General features: G+C 44.6%; 1 protein-coding gene across 2 annotated transcripts in view; it reads left to right on the top strand.

Annotated features, from left to right (window-relative positions):
* The window catches only part of LOC139383982 (mitochondrial ribosomal protein S26), a 7,108-nt gene extending 3,377 nt beyond the window's left edge, over positions 1-3,731 (top strand). The window contains exons 2-6 of one of the 2 annotated variants that reach the window (XR_011628807.1): positions 543-689; positions 1,196-1,319; positions 1,484-1,991; positions 2,114-3,361; positions 3,431-3,731. Coding sequence is in view for 1 of the 2 variants with exons in the window: in XM_071128611.1 (XP_070984712.1) it covers positions 543-689; positions 1,196-1,319; positions 1,484-1,615 (403 nt within the window). In the remaining variant the exon portion in view is untranslated. Of the gene's footprint in view, positions 1-542; positions 690-1,195; positions 1,320-1,483; positions 2,028-2,113; positions 3,362-3,430 lie in introns of those variants that run through there. The other variant, XM_071128611.1, reaches the window with a different exon arrangement.
* The last annotated feature ends 9,454 nt before the right edge of the window (positions 3,732-13,185 follow it).

Consider the following 13,185-nt stretch of genomic DNA (forward strand, 5'->3'; position numbering starts at 1 on the left):
ACTAAACAGAGAACATCCCTGGTCATCTTTACTGCCTCTGATCTGGAGGACTCACTAAACAGAGAACATCCCTGGTCCTCCCTACTGCCTCTGATCTGGAGGACTCACTAAACAGAGAACATCCCTGGTCATCTTTACTGCCTCTGATCTGGAGGACTCACTAAACAGAGAACATCCCTGGTCCTCCCTACTGCCTCTGATCTGGAGGACTCACTAAACTCAAATGCTTTGTTTGTAAATTCTGTTCTGAGTGTTGGAGTGTGCCCCTGGCTATCCGTAATTAAATTTAAAAAATACAAGGAAATTGTTCCGTCTGGTTTGCTTAATATAAGGAAGTCAAAATGATTTATACATTTACTTTTGATAGTTAAGTATATTTAAAACCAAATACTTTCAGACTTTTACTCAAGTAGTATTTGACTGGGTGACTTTCACTTTTACAGAAGAAGGGTTTTGGAGAGTTTTCAGTATGGAGAACACAGAGACGGTTATAATGTTGTTGGCCATGAATGAGGTTGTGATTAGTTTGACGTGGTTGTCAGGCTGGAGTTCAAGGAGGAGATGCTGAGGAAGAGGTATGAAGAGGAGGTGGGCTCCCTGGCGGAGGAGAGGGCGAAGCAGGAGGCGGAGGAGCACCGCTCCCTCATGACCTGGAACCAGGAGGAGAATCTCCGCATGCTCAAGATCAGGTCAGGAAGGAACGGGACATCGGTTCTGCTTTGTCCCAAATGGCACCCTATTCCCTACGTAGTGCAGAGCACTTTTCACTGCCCCTTTTCATGTCCACCTCCATCAAATAATCCATAAAGCTTAATGGGAAATTGTCTGTCTTGTATTCACATTCTCTCTCCCTCCTCTCTCTCTCTCTCTCTCTCTCTCTCTCTCTCTCTCTCTCTCTCTCTCTCTCTCTCTCTCTCTCTCTCTCTCTCTCTCTCTCTCTCTCTCTCTCTCTCTCTCTCTCTCTCTCTCTCTCTCTCTCTCTCTCTCTCTCTCTCTCTCTCTCTCTCTCTCTCTCTCTCTCTCTCTCTCTCTCTCTCTCTCCCTCTTCTCCCCTCTCTCTCTTTCCCTCTCCCCTCTCTCTCTTCTCTCCCTCTCCTCTCTCTCCCTCTTCTCTTCTCTCCCTCTTCTCTTTCTCCCTCTCCTCTCTCTCCCTCTCCTCTCTCTCTCCCTCCTCTCTCTTGTTCTCTGCCTTTAGGGAACTGAGAGTTCAGAAAGAGGTGGAAGCTGCTGAGGTCAAGAAGACAGAGGCAGCCATTCTGCGAGAGCAGGCCATGGAAAGCTTTGTTAAAGAGAAGGGAGAGGAGATAATGCGGATTCAGGTATGTAGAGTTTTCATCAACCTTTTGAAAGCCAAAGTTACGTTTATTGACCTTGTTGTAAACAAATGCGGCGCCATGTTGGCGGAAGTTGTTTCCCTCTGAAACTAGAATGTTGTAGTGTCATGTCAATGTCTCAACTCTCTACATACATGGCTTTGTTCCAGGAGGAGGCCAAGAGCTTCATCAACCTGGAGAACCTGGACCAGCGTATTGAGGAAGCCCTGGACAACCCTAAGAACTATAACTTTGCCATCGACAAAGATGGCCGCGTGGTGAAGAGGACTGTGCTGCAGTGAGAGAGACTGAGGATGGCTGGAAGTGTAGCGTGAAGTTGCCCCTAGACTCTGATCTGGATTCAGTTTATCCTTTTCCCCCACTATGGTTCAGGTTAGGATTGTGGGAATGGAAGCTGATTCCGGATCTATACCTAAGGGGAACTTCACCTCGGAGCCTTGGCTAGAGGCCTCAGAGGAGACTGGCAAGATAGTGAGCTCGTTTGACATTGTATGCGGGTCACGACTGACTGATCTACAAATCACCTTGCATCCTAAATGACTACTCATTATTATTTGTAGATCAGTCAGTCCGTCACAATGCTCTGGAACACGGGCAGCGTGGCCTTTTCTCATTCCTCCACCCTCTCTCCTCTGTGACCCGGAAACCGTTAAGAAAGTCAATATATATAAAAAATATTTAAAAAAATAAAAAGAGTTCGTTGGCGTGTTTTTTTTTTTTTTTACCCTCGCAGGTGTCGTCTCCTTCAGACATGAGCGGATGTTGAGCACGTTAACCAGCATCTCTGTCGATTCGTTAGTAGGCAAACAGAAGAGGCCTCCTCCCCTCCTCGATAGCCACGTTTAATTGATTATAGGCATGTGTATCCTACCGGAGTCCTTCTTTGAACAGTTGTGATATCTGCCCACTTGGAAACAGCTGTTGTTTTGTCAGCGGAGAAAAGCATGAACACGTTTAAAAACAACTTGCTACTTATCCTTTATCTAGAAAATGTCTTGCTCAACCATGATGTGGTTAGCTGGGGTGTAGTCATTTGTCCAAGCCCTAGCAAATTGTGGCGTTTATGTTAGTAATGGGGGGGGGGGGGGTGGAATCGATAGTTACGTATCGCAATGTTATTTTTGATGATATTACACAGTGTACAAAACATTAGGAACACCTACTCTTTCATTGACATAGACTGACCAGGTGAATCCAGGTGAAAGCTATGATCCCTTATTGATGTCACTTGTTAAATCCACTTCAATCAGTGTAGATGGGAGGACACGGGTTAAAGGAGGACTTTTAAGCCTTGAGACACTTGAGACCGGGATTAGAGTCAACATGGGGCCAGCATCCCTGTGGAACGCTTTCGACACCTTGTAGAGTCCATGCCCCGACGAATTGAGGCTGTTCTGAGGTCAACTCAATATTAGGAAGGTGTTCTTAATGTTTTGTACACTCGCTGTATAGCGTTACTGTAAAAGGCCTGTAGTTGCCTCAGAACTCTGTTCATCCTGTAGCTTTCTCTCCATCTTCTCCATCTTTATTTCCAATTTATTAAAAAAACGTGTTTTCTAATGTTCTCTCTTGCCTCGGCAGCAGACATACAGTGACCAATATGTTTGGCAAGGTACCTCACTATGGCGATAATATCGTATCGTGAGGCCCCTGACCATTCACAAACCTAGTTTCTATTAGACAAATTCAGGTAGGTCCCGCCCTGTTTCGTTCGCTTCCATTTGATTCTGTTTGGTTCCTAGTGAATACAGCCATGATCTGTTAAATACCTTTTCACGTGCGTTGTAATATCTGTCATGCGTCTGCGATGTATTCGGACAGGAACTCAACCCTTAAAAAAGGACAGCCTACTATCAAATCAAATGTATTGATATAGCCCTTCGTACATCAGCTGATATCTCAAAGTGCTGTACAGAAACCCAGCCTAAAACCCCAAACAACAAGCAATGCAGGTGTAGAAGCACGGTGGCTAGGAAAAAACTCCCTAGAAAGGCCAGAACCTAGGAAGAAACCTAGAGAGGAACCAGGCTCTGAGGGGTGGGCCAGTCCTCTTCTGGCTGTGCCGGGTGGAGATTATAAACCTAGAGAGGAACCAGGCTCTGAGGGGTGGGCCAGTCCTCTTCTGGCTGTGCCGGGTGGAGATTATAACATAACATGGTCAAGATGTTCAAATGTTCATAAATGACCAGCAGGGTCAGATAATAATAATAACAGGCACACACTATGTGTGTGATGAACAGTTTCCTGGCACAATTACCCATGTTTCCACCAGTTTGGTTATGGGGGGGGGGGGGGGGGATTTACAGGTTATGAAAGTGCTGTACAACTTCAATCTATGGACTTCTCATCTGTCAAGGTCACAATGAGAACGTTATGTAATAAATCATTGTTTCTTCCCGATTGATCCTCTCTACTACTTTATTGCGAGTCATGTGGCTTTAAATCATTATAATTATTATAATGGCGCCGGAGGAGATGTTGTACGTAATGTTTCTGCTCCATGAAAAGAGCTTCTGGATGTCAGAACAGCGATTACTCGCCTCCAACTGGATGAAGATTTTTTGTTCTTTTAACGAGTCGGCCGCAAAGGATTTACTGCAAATACCGGACCGGGCCCCAAACCCCCCGTCAATCGCATTGAAGAGAAGACCAGGAGGCCGGGGCTGCAGATCCGGGTGTATGACATGCAGGCCCTTTTAGAGGCTGTATGACACTCAGGCCTTTTAGAGGCTGGATGACACGCAGGCCTTTTAGAGGCTGTATGACACTCAGGCCTTTTAGAGGCTGGATGACACGCAGGCCTTTTAGAGGCTGTATGACACGCAGGCCCTTTAGAGGCTGTATGACACTCAGGCCTTTTAGAGGCTGTATGACACGCAGGTCTTTTAGAGGCTGTATGACACGCAGGCCCTTTTAGAGGCTGTATGACACGCAGGCCTTTTAGAGGCTGTATGACACGCAGGTCTTTTAGAGGCTGTATGACACGCAGGTCTTTTAGAGGCTGTATGACACGCAGGTCTTTTAGAGGCTGTATGACACGCAGGCCTTTTAGAGGCTGTATGACACGCAGGCCTTTTAGAGGCTGTATGACACGCAGGTCTTTTAGAGTCTGTATGACACTCAGGCCTTTTAGAGGCTGTATGACACGCAGGCCTTTTAGAGGCTGGATGACACGCAGGCCTTTTAGAGGCTGTATGACACGCAGGCCTTTTAGAGGCTGTATGACACTCAGGCCTTTTAGAGGCTGTATGACACTCAGGCCTTTTAGAGGCTGTATGACACGCAGGCCTTTTAGAGGCTGTATGACACGCAGGTCTTTTAGAGGCTGTATGACACGCAGGCCTTTTAGAGGCTGTATGACACTCAGGCCTTTTAGAGACTGTATGACACGCAGGCCTTTTAGAGGCTGTATGACACGCAGGCCTTTTAGAGGCTGTATGACACTCAGGCCTTTTAGAGTCTGTATGACACTCAGGCCTTTTAGAGGCTGTATGACACGCAGGCCTTTTAGAGGCTGTATGACACGCAGGCCTTTTAGAGGCTGTATGACACTCAGGCCTTTTAGAGGCTGTATGACACTCAGGCCTTTTAGAGGCTGTATGACACGCAGGCCTTTTAGAGGCTGTATGACACGCAGGCCTTTTAGAGGCTGTATGACACGCAGGCCTTTTAGAGGCTGTATGACACGCAGGCCTTTTAGAGGCTGTATGACACGCAGGCCTTTTAGAGGCTGGATGACACGCAGGCCTTTTAGAGGCTGTATGACACGCAGGCCTTTTAGAGGCTGTATGACACGCAGGCCTTTTAGAGGCTGGATGACACGCAGGCCTTTTAGAGGCTGGATGACACTCAGGCCTTTTAGAGGCTGGATGACACGCAGGCCTTTTAGAGACTGTATGACACGCAGGCCTTTTAGAGGCTGTATGACACGCAGGCCTTTTAGAGGCTGTATGACACGCAGGCCTTTTAGAGGCTGTATGACACTCAGGCCTTTTAGAGTCTGTATGACACTCAGGCCTTTTAGAGGCTGTATGACACTCAGGCCTTTTAGAGTCTGTATGACACTCAGGCCTTTTAGAGGCTGTATGACACTCAGGCCTTTTAGAGGCTGTATGACACTCAGGCCTTTTAGAGGCTGTATGACATGCAGGCCTTTTAGAGGCTGTATGACACTCAGGCCTTTTAGAGGCTGTATGACATGCAGGCCTTTTAGAGGCTGTATGACATGCAGGCCTTTTAGAGGCTGTATGACACTCAGGCCTTTTAGAGGCTGTATGACATGCAGGCCTTTTAGAGGCTGTATGACACGCAGGCCTTTTAGAGGCTGTATGACATGCAGGCCTTTTAGAGGCTGTATGACACTCAGGCCTTTTAGAGGCTGTATGACACTCAGGCCTTTTAGAGGCTGTATGACACGCAGGCCTTTTAGAGGCTGTATGACATGCAGGTCTTTTAGAGGCTGTATGACACTCAGGCCTTTTAGAGGCTGTATGACACTCAGGCCTTTTAGAGGCTGTATGACACTCAGGCCCTTTTAGAGGCTGTATGACACTCAGGCCCTTTTAGAGGCTGTATGACACTCAGGCCTTTAGAGGATGTATGACACTCAGGCCTTTAGAGGATGTATGACACTCAGGCCCTTTTAGAGGCTGTATGACACTCAGGCCTTTTAGAGGCTGTATGACACTCAGGCCCTTTTAGAGGCTGTATGACACTCAGGCCTTTAGAGGATGTATGACACTCAGGCCCTTTTAGAGGCTGTATGACACTCAGGCCTTTAGAGGATGTATGACACTCAGGCCTTTAGAGGATGTATGACACTCAGGCCTTTTAGAGGCTGTATGACACTCAGGCCCTTTTAGAGGATGTATGACACTCAGGCCCTGTTAAACACATGAACAACACCCCCAGAGAGACACTCAGAAACCATTCTGGACTTACCTCATCCTGTGGAAAGAGAACCTGAAACAACTGACCCGCCTGGAAGGAAACTACTCACCTGCGTGTTCTGCAGCTTCAACACCAAAACAAACAGTGAAAAGCAACAAAGTATCCACAGACAAACCAGGGACATCAACTTGTTATGGATGACCTATCAAAATGGTAAAACGCTACCAGAACTGAAAACCCTGATATATACTGTTACACTGTTGAAGTAACACGGCTAGAGGTTCATCTGCCTCACCTAAAGCCTATTTTTGTGGGAAGCTGCTATAGACCACCAAGTGCTAACAGTCAGTATCTGGATAATATGTGTGAAAACCACCGGGGTCTGGACAAGCTGGATGGAAAATTACTGAGCATAATAGCAGACAATATTGCCACATCTTCAATTTAAGGCTACTAGAGGGCGTGTGCCCTCAGGCCTGGAGGGAAGCTGAAGTTATTCCTATACCTACTATACCTACTGGCTCAAATAGCCAACCAATCAGCCTGTTACCAACCCTGAGTAAACTTCTGGGAAAAATGGTGTTTGACCAGAAACAATGCTATTTTACAGTAAACAAATTGACAACAGACTTTCAGCATGCTGATAGGGAAGGACATTCAACAAGCGCAGCACCTACGCAAATCACTGATTGGCTGAGAGATATTGATGATAAAATGATTGTGGGGGCTGTTTTGTTAGACTTCAGTGCAGCTTTAGACATTATTGATCACAGTCTGCTGCTGGAAAAACGTATGTGTCATGGCTTTACACCCCCTGCTATAATGTGGATGAAGAGTATGTATATGGATGTCTCAACACTACACACGTCAGCTACCACAGCGACTGAAATGACTGCAACACTCAACAAAGAGTTGCAGTTAGTTTCAGAGTGGGTGGCAAGGAATAAGTTAGCCCTAAATATTTATAAAACTAAAAGCATTGTATTTGGGACAAATCATTCACTAAACCCTAAACCTCAATTAAATATTGTAATAAGTCATGTGGAAATTGAGCAAGTTGAGGTGACTAAACTGCTTGGAGTAACCCTGGACTGTAACCCTGAACTGTCATGGTCAAAACATATTGATACAACAGTAGCTAAGATGGGGAGAAGTCTGTCCATAATAAAGCGCTGCTCTGCCTTCTTAACAACACTATCAACAAGGCAGATCCTACAGGCCCTAGTTTCTACCTTCTTAACAACACTATCAACAAGGCAGGTCCTACAGGCCCTAGTTTCTACCTTCTTAACAACACTATCAACAAGGCAGGTCCTACAGGTCCTAGTTTCTACCTTCTTAACAACACTATCAACAAGGCAGGTCCTACAGGCCCTAGTTTCTACCTTCTTAACAACACTATCAACAAGGCAGGTCCTACAGGTCCTAGTTTCTACCTTCTCAACAACACTATCAACAAGGCAGGTCCTACAGGTCCTAGTTTCTACCTTCTCAACAACACTATCAACAAGGCAGGTCCTACAGGTCCTAGTTTCTACCTTCTTAACAACACTATCAACAAGGCAGGTCCTACAGGTCCTAGTTTCTACCTTCTTAACAACACTATCAACAAGGCAGGTCCTAAGGCCCTAGTTTCTACCTTCTTAACAACACTATCAACAAGGCAGGTCCTACAGGCCCTAGTTTCTACCTTCTTAACAACACTATCAACAAGGCAGGTCCTAAGGCCCTAGTTTCTACCTTCTTAACAACACTATCAACAAGGCAGGTCCTACAGGCCCTAGTTTCTACCTTCTTAACAACACTATCAACAAGGCAGGTCCTACAGGCCCTAGTTTCTACCTTCTTAACAACACTATCAACAAGGCAGGTCCTACAGGCCCTAGTTTCTACCTTCTTAACAACACTATCAACAAGGCAGGTCCTACAGGCCCTAGTTTCTACCTTCTTAACAGCACTATCAACAAGGCAGGTCCTACAGGCCCTAGTTTCTACCTTCTTAACAACACTATCAACAAGGCAGGTCCTACAGGCCCTAGTTTCTACTTTCTTAACAACACTATCAACAAGGCAGGTCCTACAGGCCATAGTTTCTACTTTCTTAACAACACTATCAACAAGGCAGGTCCTACAGGTCCTAGTTTCTACCTTCTTAACAACACTATCAACAAGGCAGGTCCTACAGGCCCTAGTTTCTACCTTCTTAACAACACTATCAACAAGGCAGGTCCTACAGGCCCTAGTTTCTACCTTCTTAACAACACTATCAACAAGGCAGGTCCTACAGGCCATAGTTTCTACCTTCTTAACAACACTATCAACAAGGCAGGTCCTACAGGCCCTAGTTTCTACTTTCTTAACAACACTATCAACAAGGCAGGTCCTACAGGCCCTAGTTTCTACCTTCTTAACAACACTATCAACAAGGCAGGTCCTACAGGCCCTAGTTTCTACCTTCTTAACAGCACTATCAACAAGGCAGGTCCTACAGGCCCTAGTTTCTACCTTCTTAACAACACTATCAACAAGGCAGGTCCTACAGGCCCTAGTTTCTACTTTCTTAACAACACTATCAACAAGGCAGGTCCTACAGGCCATAGTTTCTACTTTCTTAACAACACTATCAACAAGGCAGGTCCTACAGGTCCTAGTTTCTACCTTCTTAACAACACTATCAACAAGGCAGGTCCTACAGGCCCTAGTTTCTACCTTCTTAACAACACTATCAACAAGGCAGGTCCTACAGGCCCTAGTTTCTACCTTCTTAACAACACTATCAACAAGGCAGGTCCTACAGGCCATAGTTTCTACCTTCTTAACAACACTATCAACAAGGCAGGTCCTACAGGCCCTAGTTTCTACTTTCTTAACAACACTATCAACAAGGCAGGTCCTACAGGCCCTAGTTTCTACCTTCTTAACAACACTATCAACAAGGCAGGTCCTACAGGTCCTAGTTTCTACCTTCTCAACAACACTATCAACAAGGCAGGTCCTACAGGTCCTAGTTTCTACCTTCTCAACAACACTATCAACAAGGCAGGTCCTACAGGTCCTAGTTTCTACCTTCTTAACAACACTATCAACAAGGCAGGTCCTACAGGTCCTAGTTTCTACCTTCTTAACAACACTATCAACAAGGCAGGTCCTAAGGCCCTAGTTTCTACCTTCTTAACAACACTATCAACAAGGCAGGTCCTACAGGCCCTAGTTTCTACCTTCTTAACAACACTATCAACAAGGCAGGTCCTAAGGCCCTAGTTTCTACCTTCTTAACAACACTATCAACAAGGCAGGTCCTACAGGCCCTAGTTTCTACCTTCTTAACAACACTATCAACAAGGCAGGTCCTACATGCCCTAGTTTCTACCTTCTTAACAACACTATCAACAAGGCAGGTCCTACAGGCCCTAGTTTCTACCTTCTTAACAACACTATCAACAAGGCAGGTCCTACAGGCCCTAGTTTCTACCTTCTTAACAGCACTATCAACAAGGCAGGTCCTACAGGCCCTAGTTTCTACCTTCTTAACAACACTATCAACAAGGCAGGTCCTACAGGCCCTAGTTTCTACTTTCTTAACAACACTATCAACAAGGCAGGTCCTACAGGCCATAGTTTCTACTTTCTTAACAACACTATCAACAAGGCAGGTCCTACAGGTCCTAGTTTCTACCTTCTTAACAACACTATCAACAAGGCAGGTCCTACAGGTCCTAGTTTCTACCTTCTTAACAACACTATCAACAAGGCAGGTCCTACAGGCCCTAGTTTCTACCTTCTTAACAACACTATCAACAAGGCAGGTCCTACAGGCCATAGTTTCTACTTTCTTAACAACACTATCAACAAGGCAGGTCCTACAGGCCATAGTTTCTACTTTCTTAACAACACTATCAACAAGCCAGGTCCTACAGGCCCTAGTTTCTACCTTCTAAACAACACTATCAACAAGGCAGGTCCTACAGGTCCTAGTTTCTACCTTCTTAACAACACTATCAACAAGGCAGGTCCTACAGGTCCTAGTTTCTACCTTCTTAACAACACTATCAACAAGGCAGGTCCTACAGACCCTAGTTTCTACCTTCTTAACAACACTATCAACAAGGCAGGTCCTACAGGTCCTAGTTTCTACCTTCTTAACAACACTATCAACAAGGCAGGTCCTACAGGTCCTAGTTTCTACCTTCTTAACAACACTATCAACAAGGCAGGTCCTACAGGTCCTAGTTTCTACCTTCTTAACAACACTATCAACAAGGCAGGTCCTACAGGCCCTAGTTTTGTGGCACCTGGACTACTGTTAAATTGTGTTGTCAGGTGCCACAAAAAAGGACTTAGGAAAATTGCATACTGGTATTTATGAAATGTTAAATGCACCAGAGGTCTGTTTAAACTACCGGCACACAGCTCAGACACCCATTCATACCCCACAAGACATGCCACCAGAGGTCTCTTCACATTCCCCAAGTCCAGAATAGACTATGGGAGGCACACATTACTACATAGAGACATGACTACATGGAACTCTATTCCACAGTACCACATAGAGACATGACTACATGGAACTCTATTCCACAGTACTACATAGAGCCATGACTACATGGAACTCTATTCCACAGTACTACATAGAGCCATGACTACATGGAACTCTATTCCACAGTACTACATAGAGACATGACTACATGGAACTCTATTCCACAGTACTACATAGAGACATGACTACATGGAACTCTATTCCACAGTACTACATAGATCCATGACTACATGGAACTCTATTCCACAGTACTACATAGAGACATGACTACATGGAACTCTATTCCACATTACTACATAGAGTCATGACTACATGGAACTCTATTCCACAGTACCACATAGAGCCATGACTACATGGAACTCTATTCCACAGTACCACATAGAGCCATGACTACATGGAACTCTATTCCACAGTACTACATAGAGACATGACTACATGGAACTCTATTCCACAGTACTACATAGAGACATGACTACATGGAACTCTATTCCACATTACTACATAGAGCCATGACTACATGGAACTCTATTCCACAGTACTACATAGATCCATGACTACATGGAACTCTATTCCACAGTACTACATAGAGACATGACTACATGGAACTCTATTCCACATTACTACATAGAGCCATGACTACATGGAACTCTATTCCACAGTACTACATAGAGCCATGACTACATGGAACTCTATTCCACAGTACTACATAGAGTCATGACTACATGGAACTCTATTCCACAGTACTACATAGAGCCATGACCACATGGAACTCTATTCCACATTACTACATAGAGCCATGACTACATGGAACTCTATTCCACAGTACTACATAGAGCCATGACTACATGGAACTCTATTCCACAGTACTACATAGAGCCATGACTACATGGAACTCTATTCCACATTACTACATAGAGCCATGACTACATGGAACTCTATTCCACAGTACTACATAGAGCCATGACTACATGGAACTCTATTCCACAGTACTACATAGAGCCATGACTACATGGAACTCTATTCCACAGTACTACATAGAGCCATGACTACATGGAACTCTATTCCACAGTACTACATAGAGCCATGACTACATGGAACTCTATTCCACAGAACTACATAGAGCCATGACTACATGGAACTCTATTCCACAGTACTACATAGAGCCATGACTACATGGAACTCTATTCCACAGTACTACATAGATCCATGACTACATGGAACTCTATTCCACAGTACCACATAGAGCCATGACTACATGGAACTCTATTCCACAGTACCACATAGAGCCATGACTACATGGAACTCTATTCCACAGTACTACATAGAGACATGACTACATGGAACTCTATTCCACAGTACTACATAGAGACATGACTACATGGAACTCTATTCCACATTACTACATAGAGCCATGACTACATGGAACTCTATTCCACAGTACTACATAGATCCATGACTACATGGAACTCTATTCCACAGTACTACATAGAGACATGACTACATGGAACTCTATTCCACATTACTACATAGAGCCATGACTACATGGAACTCTATTCCACAGTACTACATAGAGCCATGACTACATGGAACTCTATTCCACAGTACTACATAGAGTCATGACTACATGGAACTCTATTCCACAGTACTACATAGAGCCATGACCACATGGAACTCTATTCCACATTACTACATAGAGCCATGACTACATGGAACTCTATTCCACAGTACTACATAGAGCCATGACTACATGGAACTCTATTCCACAGTACTACATAGAGCCATGACTACATGGAACTCTATTCCACATTACTACATAGAGCCATGACTACATGGAACTCTATTCCACAGTACTACATAGAGCCATGACTACATGGAACTCTATTCCACAGTACTACATAGAGCCATGACTACATGGAACTCTATTCCACAGTACTACATAGAGCCATGACTACATGGAACTCTATTCCACAGTACTACATAGAGCCATGACTACATGGAACTCTATTCCACAGAACTACATAGAGCCATGACTACATGGAACTCTATTCCACAGTACTACATAGAGACATGACTACATGGAACTCTATTCCACAGTACTACATAGAGCCATGACTACATGGAACTCTATTCCACAGTACTACATAGATCCATGACTACATGGAACTCTATTCCACAGTACTACATAGAGACATGACTACATGGAACTCTATTCCACAGTACTACATAGAGACATGACTACATGGAACTCTATTCCACAGTACTACACAGAGCCATGACTACATGGAACTCTATTCCACAGTACTACATAGAGCCATGACTACATGGAACTCTATTCCACAGTACTACATAGAGCCATGACTACATGGAACTCTATTCCACAGTACTACATAGAGCCATGACTACATGGAACTCTATTCCACAGTA

This window comes from Oncorhynchus clarkii, chromosome 25, assembly GCF_045791955.1.
Source record: "Oncorhynchus clarkii lewisi isolate Uvic-CL-2024 chromosome 25, UVic_Ocla_1.0, whole genome shotgun sequence".
Taxonomy (NCBI): Eukaryota; Metazoa; Chordata; class Actinopteri; order Salmoniformes; family Salmonidae; genus Oncorhynchus; species Oncorhynchus clarkii.